Source organism: Rana temporaria, chromosome 8 (assembly GCF_905171775.1).
Source record: "Rana temporaria chromosome 8, aRanTem1.1, whole genome shotgun sequence".
Taxonomy (NCBI): domain Eukaryota; kingdom Metazoa; phylum Chordata; class Amphibia; order Anura; family Ranidae; genus Rana; species Rana temporaria.
This window is the reverse complement of record NC_053496.1, coordinates 91,885,044-91,900,507: the sequence shown is the minus strand read 5'-3', so window position 1 is coordinate 91,900,507 and position 15,464 is coordinate 91,885,044. Positions and strand designations below refer to the sequence as shown.

Below are 15,464 nucleotides of genomic sequence, written 5' to 3'. Positions count from 1 at the left end.
CATAGAGCAGATGTAAATTATGCAGCATTTCGACAGGATGAGTAAAAAGTCTGTCAGCAGCTGGTTGGAGCAGTCCAAATCTTTTGGCCAATACACATCATTAAACCCTGATGAAGGGGGCATTTTTCTGAGGCCTCCAAAACATGTTCTGTCCTTTTAGAGGGGTTGTGAAGGTTCATCTTTTATTTTCTAAATAGGTTTCTTCAGGGCTCGACAAATCCCGGGCGCCAGGTCGCCATGGCGACTAGAAATAGGGTCCTGGCGACTTGGCTTGGATGGGGGGCACCATCTGGTGGTGAGCCGTTGGTATTACAAGTTATTACCACCAGATGTGAGCTGGCGCCATCTGGTGGTGGCCGTTGGTATTACAAGTTAAGCATTACAAGTTAAACAGCAATTCTAATGTAATTTTTCACTATTTTCACTGCCATCTTCTTCCCTCTAATTAGAACCCCCAAACATTATATATATTTTTTATCCTAACACCCTAGAGAATAAAATGGCGATTGTTGCAATACTTTGTCACGCCGTATTTGCGCAGCGGTCTTGCAATCGCACTTTTTTGGGGAAAAAATTACACTTTTTTTAATTAAAAAATAAGACAACAGTAAAGTTATCCCCATTTTTTTTAATATTATGAAAGATAATGTTAAGCCGAGTAAATTGATACCCAACATGTCACGCTTCAAAATTACGTCCGCTCGTGGAATGGCGTCAAACTTTTACCCTTTAAAATCTCCATAGGCGACGTTTAAAAAACTCTACAGGTTTCATGTTTTGAGTTACAGAGGAGGTCTAGGGCTAGAATTATTGCTCTCGCTCTACCGATCGCGGCGATACCTCACATGTAAGGTTTGAACACCGTTTACATATGCGGTCACTGCTCATGTATGTGTTCGCTTCTGCGCGAAAGCTCGTCGGGACGGGGCGCATTTTCTGGCTCCTAACTTTTTTAGCTGGCTCCTAGATTCCAAGCAAATTTGTCAACCCCTGGGTTTCTTTAAGCTAGTGCATTGTTGGTTCACTTACCTTTTCCTTCGATTTCCCTTCTAAATGTTTTTCTTTGTTTGAATTTTTCACTTCCTGTTTCTCCTCAGTAAGCTTTCCACCATCATCCGAGCGGTGGAAAGTCATTTAGAACAGGTTACTGAACACCTTACTGAGGAGAAACAGGAAGTGAGAAATTCAAACAAAGAAAACAAAGAAAAAATTTTTTTAGAAGGGAAATCGAAGGAAAAGGTAAGTGAACCAACAATGCACTAGCTTAAAGGAACCTATTTAGAAAATGAAAAACAAACCTTTACAATCCCCTTTAACCCAATTCATATTGGAATATATATATAGCTGGATATTTAATGACTCCAGTTCTAACTCTACTTCACTCAACAAGAAAATTTTGGCCAGATTCACGTATGGCGGCTTAAAGATGTGCGGCCGTAGCGTATGTAATTTACGTTACGCCGCCGCAAGTTAGAGAGGCAAGTGCTGTATTCACAAAGCACTTCCTAAGTTACGGCGGTGTAGCGTAAATGTGCCAGCGTAAGCGCGCCTAATTCAAATTGTGAAGAGGTGGGCGTGTTTAATGTAAATAAAGCATGACCCCACGTAAATGACGGTTTGAACGAACGGCGCATGCGCCGCCCGCGGTCGTATCCCAGTGCGCATGCTCCAAATCACGTTGCAAATAGTCAATGCTTTCGACGTGAACGTAACCTACGCCCAGCCCTATTCTGAATCGACTTACGCAAACGACGTGAAATTCGACGGCGGTTCCGACTTTTTGGTGGTTTATCTTTACGCCTGAAAGCGCCTTACGTAAACGGCGTATCTTTACTGTGACGGGCGAGCGTACGTTCGCGAATAGGCGTATCGCGCTGATTTACATATTCTAGGCGTAAATCAGCGTACACGCCCCTAGCGGCCAGTGTAAATAGACAGCTAAGATACGACGGCGTAGGAAGACTTACACCACTCGTATCTTAGCAACATTTTAAGCGTATCTCAGTTTGAGCATACTCTTAAATGTAGGACAGCGCGGATTCAGAGTTACGACGGCGTATCTACTGATACGCCGGCCTAACTATACCTGAATCTGGCTATTTGTATTTATTGCTGTCTGTGCCCTTTATTAGAAGATGTGCAAAATTTGAAAATGTTAAACATTTTACCTCCATAAGCATCATCAATTAATCCTCCACAACAGTATGCTTGGCCACAAGTTTCACAATAAATGGTAAAAACAACATTATTTAGACTCTTGCTTGATATTGCAGGTCTGCAGAGATTGCCAAAAGCAGTATAAGCAGATTTTAAATCTTGCCATTTATTGTGCTGTGTTTAAGCATTAATAAATGATGCCTGTGGCCATACAACGTCTATGATTTTCATACCATTGTGAATACCGCTGACTTTGGAATGACTCATTGCCCTTTTGATGAACTTGGCGTAAATGCACCGACTTACACTTATGTACCTGGGTCTGACGTCTGCTACGGTAAAAGCTATTCTTACTGTTTCTATTTTCTAGAAATAAAATTTACTTAAAACCTTTTTAGCATCTTGGTGCTATTGGTGAAAACTGCTGGAAGGGGATTTCATGGGAAAGTGACTGCACTAGCTAATTCCCTGTTTGTCAAATGTGTTGTCTATGTGTTTTGCATATCATCCGCTGGTGTTATTCAGCACATTATTCTATGTATGTAAATGAAATGCAGATGTAAATTTCATCTGCATCCACATATAGCAGCTCTGAACAATAGGCTAACTCTGTCTCCTAATTGGATATCAGCCAATTATAGGCTAATCTAATTTTCCCATGGCAAGGTAGCCATACATGTCACAACTTGTTGCCTCAATATATTATGGGCATTGCTATGCATGTGTTAGAGCATGGGTCTTCAAACTACGGCCCTCCAGTTGTTCAGGAACTACAATTCCCATCATGCCTAGTCATGTCTTTGAATGTCAGTGTGTTACAATGCCTCATTTGATGTGTAGTTCTACAACAGCTGGAGGGCCGTAGTTTAAGGATTCCTGTGTAAGGCCGCGTACACACGGTCGGTCCATCCGATGCGAACGGTCCGAAGGATCGCTGTCATCGGTTAACCGATGAAGCTGACTGATGGTCTGATGTGCCTACACACCATAGGTTAAATAACCGATCGTGTCAGAACGCGGTGACGTAAAACACGACGTGCTGAAAAAAATGAAGTTCAATGCTTCCCAAGCATGCGTCGACTTGATTCTGAGCGTGCGCGGGTTTTTAACCGATGCTTTTGCATACTAATGATCGGTTTTGACCTATCGGTTAGGCGTCCATTGGTTCAATTTTAAAGCAAGTTCTCATTTTTTTTGACCGAAGGTTAACTGACCGATGGGGCCCACACACGATCGGTTTGGACCGATAAAAACGGTCCTTCAGTCCGTTTTCATCGGTTTTGACCGATCGTGTGTACGTGGCCTTAGAGACTCCCTTGTATTTTCTGCAGCCGAGCCCTGGTTCACATTAATGCTTCTTTAAAATCGCGTTTTCTGTCTGGAACCCAACCCCAAAACTAGTGGGTTTTAAGAGGAGTTTTTCAGCTGTAAAAACGCTCTAACTCTGATAAAAGCTGAAAAACTAGGCTATTCTGCGTTTATCAGCGTTTTTGAGCCATAAGCTTTTGTGGAAGTACAGTTTTGCTAAAAAAAAAAAAAAAAGCTAAAGACCACAAAAAAAAACGCTACTGCAAAACTCATTCTACAGCTACAGCTTTTTACAGCTAACGCTATTGCCGTTTTTATAACGTCCGGTGTGCATGAGGCTTAAAACTCGGGTGCAGATTGTTACCATTGTTGCCATTTAAACCTCTGAACTAACAGGAACTGGGATACCACTTGTGTGCCCTTCTCTGCAAAACTAGTGAGCCTCTAGCCCAGGTCTCCAAACTGTGGGCTGTATACTGCCCTTTGCTTGCCTTTATCTGGCCCTTGGGACACTGTTCCGTCCACTGACAGTCTGACACCAACAATGGGGTACTATTCCTCCCACTGATACCATATATTGGGAACTAATTCTCCCACTGACACCAGAGATGGGGAACTAATTCTCCCACTGATTCCAATAATAGGGTACTCTTACACCCACTGACTTTAATGATGTAATTTTACTCCCAATGACCACCAAGCCTTTGGCATTGTTAGTCTACTCCCACCGATGCCAGGAAATGTTCTATTCCCACTGTTCATAGTCCAGTCCCCCTAAAGTCTGAAGGGCAATAAACAGCACTTTGTTTCGAATGTTTGGAGACCCTTGCTTTGGCCCTTCTAAAACTTCCATTTGAAAGTCTTGCATGGGGCTGTTATGTGTGTACATGGTCTCACCATGAGCACAGGTTGTACTCCATAGGGTATGCCATGAATATAAGCATGTACTTGGTAGAGTAGACCCTTTCCTCTCACTTTCAAGAAAAATAACTTGTCACTATGGACCCTTTCACACAGGTGGACCTGAACGAACGCTCCATACATCTCTATGGAGTGGCGAATGTCAGCGGTGACATATCCGCTGACATCTGATCCGACCCGCTCCCCTAAATCCAGATGAGTGAGTGAGAAACTTGTAAAGCGCAACACATGCAAACTGAATCGCCTCTGGGCGCTGTATCCATTTCATGGGTAAGGAACCCCTTGACCTCAGAAGAGATGGGTTTTAATCTTTCTCCTGAAGGCCAAGTGGTCCGACTCCAGTCGGATGGTGGTTGGTAGTGCATTCCACAGGCGAGGTCCCTGGACTGCAAATCTTCGATCTCCTTTGGACTTGTATCTGGCTTTGGGTATCTGGAGTAGGTTTTGATTGGTGGATCGCAGAATGCGATTGGGGTTATGGGCTTTTTTTTTCCCGCATAGATATTGGGGGGCGTTGCCTTGAATACACTTATGTATTAGACAGAGTGCCTTGAAAGTGATTCTGTCTTTTACTGGCAACCAATGAAGGGATCTCAGTGAAGGTGAGATTGATTCCCATGGTTTTTTTCCGGTCACTAGTCGAGCGGCCGTATTTTGAACGACTTGCAGACGAGTGATTTGCTATTTGGGGAGTCCTAGATAGAGGGCATTTGCATAGTCGAGTCTGGAATTGATGATTGTTCCCACCACGACTGCAATGTCCTCTTTCGGGATAAAGGGCGTGAGTCTGCGTAGTAGGCGCAGCAGATGGTGGGATCCGCTGTCTACTGACCCTATTTGTGCATCCATTGTCATGTAGGTATCGAAAATGACTCCGAGACTCCCTACTTTCCATCTATCTGGCGGATCGGATGAAAACGGACAGACGGTAGAGGAAAGCGGAGATCTGACAGGTCCGTTTCTGCGCAGTGTGCAGAGACGGACTAGTCATCACCGGCTCAGCGGGGATCAACGGAGCGATCCCCCCTGAGCAAGCGGGTGTCTAAAAAAGGAACCACCCATGTGTAATCTGCCAACATGCTGGAAAATCTCTGCCTGTGATATGACGTGGGACCATTCAGGCGTCAACCTTTAACCTGCACAATCAATCCAAATACCTGCATCACCTTCCAATATCAGGCTTGCCACACATCTGTCATCAGTTGTCATAATTTTCAAACACATTGTTAAATGGTTGTGTAAACATCCACAAAGAGATTTCTAAAATGACATCTCCCATTTATCTAATCATACCATGTAATGAGCTGCTGCATGTTTACTTAGATTTAAAATGGAAATGTTCTCTTAAAACACGCTATGCCGGGAACATTGACATGATATTATGCATTAGAGCCCAGGTTTATGCTGTGAGGTTTTTAAGCATTTGAAGTGTGCTCATTAGACATTTAAATTAAAACAGTAACAAAATGATGATTAGAATATAGCGGGTCATCTTGCCATAGTAATTTTAATAAGGCTCATTAGGAGGTTTGAAAGGGAGTTTAGAATCACAATCTGTTCCTGGTACACAATGCTGTTTGTGTTTGATACTCCTGCATACATTATTCAGGATTTTGCGCGTCGCAAAGGAGGAATCCAGTTGATAACAAAATAACATCTCTGGTAACTTTACATATTTTCTCCAAGTGAATCTATTTTATATACACATTTAGCCAGATTCAGAGAGTTACGCCGGCGTATCAGTAGATATGCCGTCGTAACTCTGAATCTGCGCCGTCGTAAATGTAAGCGTATGCTCAAACTGATATACGCTTAAATGTTGCTAAGATACGACCGGCGTAAGTCTCCTACGCCGTCGTATCTTAACTGCATATTTACGCTGGCTGCTAGGGGCGTGTACGCTGATTTACGCCTAGAATATGTAAATCAGCGAGATATGCCTATTCACGAACATACGCTCGCCCGTCGCAGTAAAGATACGCCGTTTACGTAAGGCGTTTTCAGGCGTAAAGATAAACCACCAAAAAGTCGGAACCGCCGTCGAATTTCACGTCATTTGCGTAAGTCGATTCAGAATAGGGCTGGGCGTAGGTTACGTTCACCTCGAAAGCATTGACTATTTGCAACGTGATTTGGAGCATGCGCACTGGGATACGACCGCGGACGGCGCATTTGCGCTGTTCGTTCAAAACGTCATTTACGTGGGGTCATGCTTTATTTACATAAAACACGCCCACCTCTTCACAATTTGAATTAGGCACGCTTACGCTGGCACATTTACGCTACGCCGCCGTAACTTAGGACACAAGTGCTTTGTGAATACAGCACTTGCCTCTCTAACTTGCGGCGGCGTAACGTAAATTACATACGCTACGCCCGCACATCTTTAAGCCGCCGTACGTGAATCTGGCCGTCGCAGTAAAGATACGCCGTTTACGTAAGCCGTTTTCAGGCCTAAAGATATTCCACCAAAAAGATGGCGCAGCCAATGTTAAGTATGGACGTCGGACCCGCGTCGAATTTAAAAATGTTTACGTTGTTTGCGTAAGTTGTCCGTGAATGGGGCTGGGCGTAATTTACGTTCACGTCGAAACCAATAAGTCTTTGCGGTGTAATTTGGAGCATGCGCACTGGGATATGTCCACGGACGGCACATGCGCCGTTCGTAAAAAACGTCAATCACGTCGGGTCACCATTCATTAGCATAAAACACGCCCACCTCTTCACAATTTGAATTAGGTGTGCTTAGGCCGGCACATTTACGCTACGCCGCCGTAACTTAGGACGCAAGTGCTTTGTGAATACAGCACTTGCCTCTCTAACTTACGGCGGCGGAGCGTATATGCGATACGCTACGCCTGCCTAATGTTAGGCTCATCTACCTGAATCCAGCTAATTGAGGATGTTGTTCAGTGAGATGGGAGAATATTAAACATCAACGGACTTGTCTTTATACTACAGGTACAGATAATCGATATGGTCTCATCTCTGTAAAATTGGTGAAATCAAATATTGGGATACTTTTAAAGGGAAAAATCTCATTGGCCTGTCTGGATTTTGCATTCTGCAGATACCCCTTTGTCCCTCCAAAACGGGAACTGTTCCAGTGTATCTATGCCAGCCTTTCTATGCCTGCCTTTTTCAACCAGGGTGCCTTGGCAAAATGCCTAGAAATTGGCCAAAAAATTGCCGGCATTTGAATGAGAAGCCTGCCTTTTGGTTACACAAAGAAACAGGTTTTCATTGAGCACCATTACAACCTTCTAGCAGCTGGCTTCTTAACAACACATGACATAATTGGTTGATAAGGAGGACAATGCGCAACTGCACAGCATCCTTATTTTGTGGGGTGACATTAGCTGAGTAAGGGAAAGAAACTGAGGAAGAAGAGGAACATTGGCATACTAGTTTGTACCAGTGTGGCAAATGTGGGTTTGCTTGGGAAGAATACATCTCCTCTAACGTTGGATGTCCTATATGTTGCTGCATTATGTAAAACGATTTGTTAAATTTTACATTTCAGAATGGGGTGCTTCGAGATTGTGCAGAGTTTTAAAGGGTGCCCTGACTGACAAACGCTGGTCTATGCTGCTCATTCACTTGTATACTTTTTATGAGGGTATGTATTTGTGAATACTTGTTGGTTGGCTCCAAATATCCATTGTCCTCTCACTTTCTATGTCTGCGGCAGTGGCGGTTCGTCCATAGAGGGCGCAGGAGCGCCGCCCCCTCTGGCTCTCACTGCCACTGAGTCTAATAACATAGATTTGTGCAATGCATGAATCTATGTTATTATCGCAGCTGCCGCTGTTCTATTCAGATGGTCGGCGCTCATGTCCGGCCATCTGAATAACGGCAGCTGGTTGGCTGTACGGAAGTGCCTATCAGAGCCAATGGCTCTGATAGGCTTTTCCGAGTACAGCCCTCGGGTCCCGGAAGCTTATACAAGGAACGCACTAGGGATGCGCTCCTTGGATAAGACTGACAGGCGTCTCAGCCAATCAGGTTGGCCGATTCTGGCTACCGGTAATCTGATTGGCTGAGACGCCTGTCAGTCATCGAGGGCGGTAGAAGACATCGAGGGACGTGGATGGCTGACTCCAGTAAAGCTAAGTGCCGGGCGGGGGGGGGAAAGGGGCACTTTACAGGGCACAGCGGCGACATCAATGGGCACAGTGGCGACAATAGGAACAGTGGGGACAATGGGCACAGTGGGGACAATTAAAGGGCACAGCGGTGACAATTAAAGGGCACAGTGGTGACGATTAAAGGGCACAGTGGTGACAATTGATGGCACAGTGGCTGTGTTTGATGGCATGGCACAGTGGCTGAGTTTGATGGCATGGCACAGTGGTGACAATTGATGGCACAGTGGCTGCGTTTGATGGCATGGCACAGTGGCTGTGTTTAATGGCATGGCACAGTGGTGCGAATTGATGGCACAGTGGCTGCGTTTGATGGCATGGCACAGTGGCTGCGTTTAATGGCATGGCACAGTGGTGAGAATTGATGGCAGTGGCTGCGTTTGATGGCATGGCACGGTGGTGACAATTGATGGCACAGTGGCTGCGTTTGATGGCATGGCACAGTGGTGACAATTGATGGCACCGTGGCTGCGTTTGGCATGGCACAGTGGTGACAATTGATGGCACAGTGGCTGCATTTGATGGGCACAGTGAGGCTGCAATTTTTTTCTTTGTGCCCCCCCAAAAATTTTGAGCACCAGCCGCCACTGGTCTGCGGGTAGTTTTGGATTGTAAAAACGTGACACTGTTTCAAAACCTTGCCAGCTTTTGGCTTTGGCTTCAGAATGTGTTCAGATGCTTCCAGGGAAAATGTTTCAACTGAGATCAGTCTGAGGTCAATTCAAATGCTGCTAGCGTTAGTAAATAGGAAAATATATTGTATTTGCTTGTTTTAACTTTTTTTTTTTTACATTTCTTGAGTTACTTTCTGGTTTCTATCCGTAGGCAAATTATGTCATATATCCCAGAAGGGCATGACTCTTCAGAAGGGGAAGAGGGACTTTCTCAGCTAAGCACACCCTTCTGCTTTCATGCCTGAGCTAAAGGCTGAGGGATTCCAGGAAGTAAATGCTACATGAATCACCTACGCTTATCGCTGATGTGCTGATCAAGCAAGAAATGTCTGGCGGTTGTATAGAAGTCAAATCATATAACCTCCCTAGTCACACATGGTCAAAATTTGTCTGGTCCCTGCTGATATGCCTGAATTTCGATCCATGTATAGCCTGTGTAACACTACCCTTTTCACGGGTTGACAGTGCTACTGTTAAAGGTGTCTCTGCAGCTCCCCCATAGTGTTGAGAAACCCTAAAGGCAGGAAGTGTTATTGGCCGGATCACTTGATGGGGGGGGGAGCTTAAAAAAATGCAGCCACCACATTTACCCCCGTTCACATTGACTGCGACTTCGGATGCGACTTAGAAGACATCTATATGGCTTCATGCACAGATGTCTATGCGAGTTGCACCTGAAATCGGTAAACATGTAGTGCTTGAACTACTTTTTTGAATTGGTGCGACAGTGCAAAGTCGGCTTCTCACCGATTTGAACAGTGCCATTGCCGGCAATCAGGTGTGACTTGTCATACAGTTTGACCTGTCAAATCGCATAACATAAGGGGTTCTTTTTTTTTTTTAAATAACAAACATATCATACTTCCATCCACTGTGCAGTTAGTTTTGCAAAGTGTGGCCCCCAAACCTCGTCTTCTGGGGTCCCCTGGAAGCACTCTCTCTGGGGGTTACCCTGCGGGCGCACTCTCAAGTCCAGCATTTGCATATACACAGAATGGTGGACTCGGCCCCGCCCCTGGTTATTGGATTTGATTGACAGCAGCGGGAGCCAATGGCTGCATTGCTATCAATCTATCCAATCAAGAGCCGAGAACCCCAGGCAGAGAGGTAGAGCGTGTCTTCGCCGAGGGAACAAACTGGCTCAAGTGAGTAAAACACAGTGGGGGGGGGGGGGGGGGCTAGGGGGCCGGTCAGTGCCAGAAGTTTTTTTGCTTAATGCATAGGATGCATTAAGGTGAAGAACTAGAGGGTTTACAACCCCTGTAAGGATTGGTGAGCTGCAATATATTACCTTTTTATTCTGACGTTGGAACTTTATTTGAAGTGTCACATAGGCTTTGATTTACTAAAACTGGAGAGTGCAAAATCTGGTGCAGCTGTACATGGTATCCAATCACCTAAGGCCCCTTTCACCCAGGCGCCTCCATGCAATGGATTCCACTGAGAAGCTAGAGGACAGGTTCTGTCTGCCCCGCTGTGACAAAGTCCCGCAACTCTCTATAGGAAAATTTATGGAAACTGACCGCTTGTCTGTTTTCATCCAATCCTATCCGATCCGCCAGTCAGATGGAAAATAGGACCACCATCTGTCTGGATTTTGCAGGCAGGATTGGATCAGATGGCGGCTGATGTTGGCAGACATGTGTCCACTGACATTGGGGAGACTGAAAAACTGACAGGCGGACCTTATCGGACAGCCTGTGTGAAAGGGCCTTTACTTCAGCTTGTTCAATCAAGCTTTGACAATAGGCCCCCGTTCACATCGGTGCGATTTGACATGACAGTGGTGCAATGTTAGACATTGCATGTGATTCGCACTGCTGTGCAGATCACATGCGATGTCTGTGCAATTTCCGAATTCGGACATACAGATTGAAATGGTGCAGGACCCTATTTTTTGATCCGCATTAAAATCGGATTTCATGGGTGTTTACACCCATGCGATCCGATTCCGGCACCATTTGGCAGTTTGCACAACAATCTGCGAAGCGATCTGTGGGTGTCGTTAACTTTTGCATTGACAGTGGTTCGCATAGGTCAGTGTGAACCACCGGCAGGTGACGTGTAATGCGGGAATCGCGCTGGTTCCCGCATCGCATATATGTGACCCGGGACTCGAACCCGTGTTCAGTGTGAACGAGGGCTCAAACCTGGAAGCTGATTGGTTTCTATGCACAGCTGCTCCAGATTTTGCACTCTCACGTTTTAGTAAATGAACCCCATAGCGACACTTCATTCAAGTCCCTGCACAGTGTGTTGAAATGTGGTTCTGTCCGATGCCGATGTGGTGCAGACATGTACATCACAGCGGCATCAAGAATCACAGTAACCTGTGTTTATCCAGTCCAAAAAAAACGCAGGGCCCCACATACACCATGTACACGGGACGTTTTTTACAACTGCTCCTAAATGATTAAACTTGACAGATAGTAGCCCACGTTTAAAACTTCAGTTTTGCCGCGTTTAGCCACGTTTGCGTTTTAGAAGCGTTTAAAAAAAAAAAAACATTTTAAATGGCCAAAAACGAAAGCCTATAAACGAAAATGCGGGTTACCGCGTTTGGCGTCTGAACCCATTTTTTTCCTTTCAAAGAAACGCTGTTAAACGCGACTGCCTAAAAACGTCAATAATCGAGACTGTGTATATGGTCACATAGGATAACATTGAATGAGTTCAGGAGCAGTTGAAAAAAGCGCCCAATTGCCTCTGAATGTACGTTTAGCAGCATCCCGTGTACATGGGGCCTTAAATATCTGGGGCCAGATTCACGTATCTGGGCACATCTTTGTGCGGGCGTAGCGTATCCTATTTACGCTATGCCGCCGCAACTTAGACAGGCAAGTGCAGTATTCACAAAGCACTTGCTCCGTAAGTTGCGGCGGCGTAGCGTAAATGGGCCGGCGTAAGCCCGCGTAATTCGAAGTAGGCTGGTAGGGGGCGTGTTGTATGGAAATGAATCGTGACCCCACGTAAATGATGCGCCTAACGAACGGCGCATGCGCGCGCATGCTCAGTATCACGTCGAATTTTCTCCCTAAGTTACGCCGACTCAATGCTTAGTCGACGTGAACGTAACCTACGCCCATCCCCATTCACGTACGACTTAGGCAAATGACGTAATATACGACGCTGTTCCGACGTCCATACCTTAACATGACTTACCCCTGCTTTATGAGGGGTAAAGTTACGCCGGTCGTACACCTTACGTAAACAGCGTATTTTAATACGCCGGGCGCAAGTACGTTCGTGAATCAGCGTATCTAGCTCATTTGCATATTCAACGCGGAAATATACGGAAGCGCCCCTAGCGGCCAGCGTAAATATGCACCCCAAGATACGACGGCGTGGGAGACTTGCGCCGCTCGTATCTTGGCAACAGTGAGGCGTATCTGATTCTATGAATCAGTCGCAAAGATACGACGGCGCACATTCGGACTTACGACGGTGTACGTGGAGATACGCTGTCGTAAGTCCTTTGTGAATCTAGCCCAAAGACTTTTTTTATGCTGTCATATTTTTCCATTTGATACTATTGCATTATCATTGTTTTTTTTTAGTTGGCTCTTTATGTAAAAATAATGCATTTCTGATGCAAATGTAAACAAAGCATGTGAAAAAAATCTCAGGCAAAAAAGGGACGGTCCCTGGATATTTTTTGCATGCCATTTATAATGCATGGTTAGGCGATATGTGTTGTTTTTAGCAGAGCCCAGAGATTGCCTGTGCGTGTTGACACACGACCCCTGCTTTGCATTGTGTGTCACAATACCTTTTATTTAACACAACAATTGTGACACAATAGCAGCTGTGTTGGTTATTTTGCTTTTCCCCTGGGCACACGCGGGCATGGGTAGCTATCCTCTGTCTCGTTTGGATGCTGCATTTTTAATGCTGTTGCCAGCACAGGACTGGCTGTAACCTCACAGCTCAGGAAAGCACTGTGTAGTATTTGAAATGTGTAGTTGGAGGCGGGGGCAGCAGGCCTTGAAGGAGGATAAAGAGAAGCACATACATTATTCATCCATCGCCTGCTCTCACAACAATCAGCTGGAGGAAGTGAGCTAGGACCACTCACTCTCCTCTCTTCTATCCCTGCTAGATTGCAACAAGCCCGGGCAAGTCAACTTTTCCCCCCCTCTCCCTCTCCAGGAAAATGTAGGGCAGACAGCAGATGTGCGCCGTCCTCATCCTTTTAGTCGGGATTACTGGAGTCATGCAGAAGGAGGAAGCTCTAATAAGGATACACTGATGCATTCATGCTGGAAAATGAAGCTTCAGGTAGGGGAATGCTTTGTCAGCAGAGAAATCTCTCTGATTTATTATTTACCTGCTGTCAATTGTATACAAGGATACAACACTCGAACGTTGCCACTTACCCAAGAGGTTGGCCTGTTTATTACTAGCATGTTGTTGTTTATCTGCAATATTGTTGACGACTCCCTATGTTATCATTCAGGACTATTATATTTGATTTGAAAGATGTGTTGTAGTAGTACATCTAGCCCGGTAGGACTTGTTTTGTAATTTAAAGTTGTGTTGGTGAACACCGTAGTCACCTGACTCTCCAAGAATACAGGTATCTTGTGTTTTTGCAGTGTGTACATTAGACTTACACATTATTTATGTTGCACTGTATGGTAATTGAGAACAGTCGAGTTCGACGTTAACACTGTCGGTCCCTGGGGATCCTTAGAGCATCCCCTAACATAAACAAAGGCTCTTTGTTCACATCGCTTTGCGCTGCCTGCTATCGCCCGGCACAGACATGAAATGGTGTTGGCAGTAGAGAAGATTTCTGCTTTCTTTGTCTTTATTGTCGTAATTAAGGTGGGCGCTAGCACTTGGGGTGGCATAGGTGACGAAAGGCACCGGTGATAGGTGAGATGATGCAAAGGTGCATCATGGTTGCCCGGTGGGACCTGGACTTGTTGTTTGCGCTGTAGATGCTAGTAACCTGGAGGAAAATAATGACATCACTGTAGCATGGAGAAACTGTTGGCTTTGTGTGAAATCCCCAGAGAGAAGCAGAACGATCACATGCTCCGCTCGCTGGGGATTAGTGTATGTACAGAATTCGTGTATATGCCAGGACGCAGGCCCAGAACTGGCACAGTTATGTGCTCTGGAGGACTTCTGATAACCGAGGCCAACACAGATCACTTCATCTTTCCATTACAGAATCTATGTCTAGCTGCCTACTAAATGACTAGGATTATAGCTGTGGTTATCGCATGTGATGGACAACTGGGAGTTGGGTTTAGCAGGGTTTAGTCACCTGTTGGGAAATAAATATTGGGACTTCGGTGGTATCCACTTTGATGGAAGAAAACTATGGGGGTTATTTACGAAAGACAAATCCACTTTGCACTTGAAATTGCACTGAAAGTGCACTTGGAAGTGCAGTCGCTGTAGATCCGAGGGGGACATGCAAGGAAAATAAAAAACAGCATTTTAGCTTGTACATGATTGGACAGTAAAATCAGCAGAGCTTCCCCTGATTTCAGATCTTCCGCTCAGATTTACAGCGACTGCACTTCCAAGTGCAATTTCAAGTGCACTTTGCACTTGTAATTTACACTTGTAGTGCAAAGTGGATTTGCCTTTCATAAATATCCCCCAATGTTCAGTGCCTGATATCTGTTTTGGAGGCCGATTTCTGAATACTGGAACATAACTGAGCTCCGAAATCTAGTTACTTTCTAGTCTAGTTGTACGTCTGTCTATAAGCTATGAAAAGCAGAGTTGTTGTTTATTGCATTCTTTTTTATAGTACGGGGTAACTTGGTACCTTTGTGTGTCTAGCTGTGCATCAGTCATTCTGTATGTTCACACCAGTCATTGTCCTCAAGGAGCTTACAATCTAACGTCCTTCTTTTACATGCATACGTACACACAGAGGGCTAATATAGGCTGGCCACACATTGTACAATTTTCCTTTTAGAGTTGACAAAACCATTAAATATGAGGTCAAACCTAAACACTTAGGCCTCGTACACACGATAGGTTAAACAACGATCTGATGGACCGTTTTCATCGGTCAAAACTGATCGTGTGTGGGCCCCATAGGTTATTTAACCATAGGTTAAAAAAAAGCCAACTTGCTTTAAATTTAACCTATGGAATCCTAACCGGTAGGTCAAAACCGATCGTTGGTAGGCACAACCATCGGTTAAAAATTCACGCGTGCTCAGAATCAAGTCGACGCATGCCTGGAAGCATTGAACTTCGTTTTTTTTCAGCACGTCGTTGTGTTTTACGT

At 45.1% G+C, this 15,464-nt stretch overlaps 1 protein-coding gene across 4 annotated transcripts in view; it reads left to right on the top strand.

The window, feature by feature from the left end:
* The window catches only part of LOC120947175 (E3 ubiquitin-protein ligase MARCHF8-like), a 315,449-nt gene that overhangs the window by 191,030 nt on the left and 108,955 nt on the right, over window positions 1-15,464 (top strand). The window contains exon 1 of one of the 4 annotated variants that reach the window (XM_040362273.1): window positions 12,882-13,483. The exons of the other annotated variants lie outside the window; for them this stretch is intronic. Coding sequence (XP_040218207.1) covers window positions 13,454-13,483 — 30 coding nt within the window. The 5' untranslated portion in view covers window positions 12,882-13,453. Of the gene's footprint in view, window positions 1-12,881; window positions 13,484-15,464 lie in introns of those variants that run through there. 4 annotated transcript variants of the gene reach the window in all.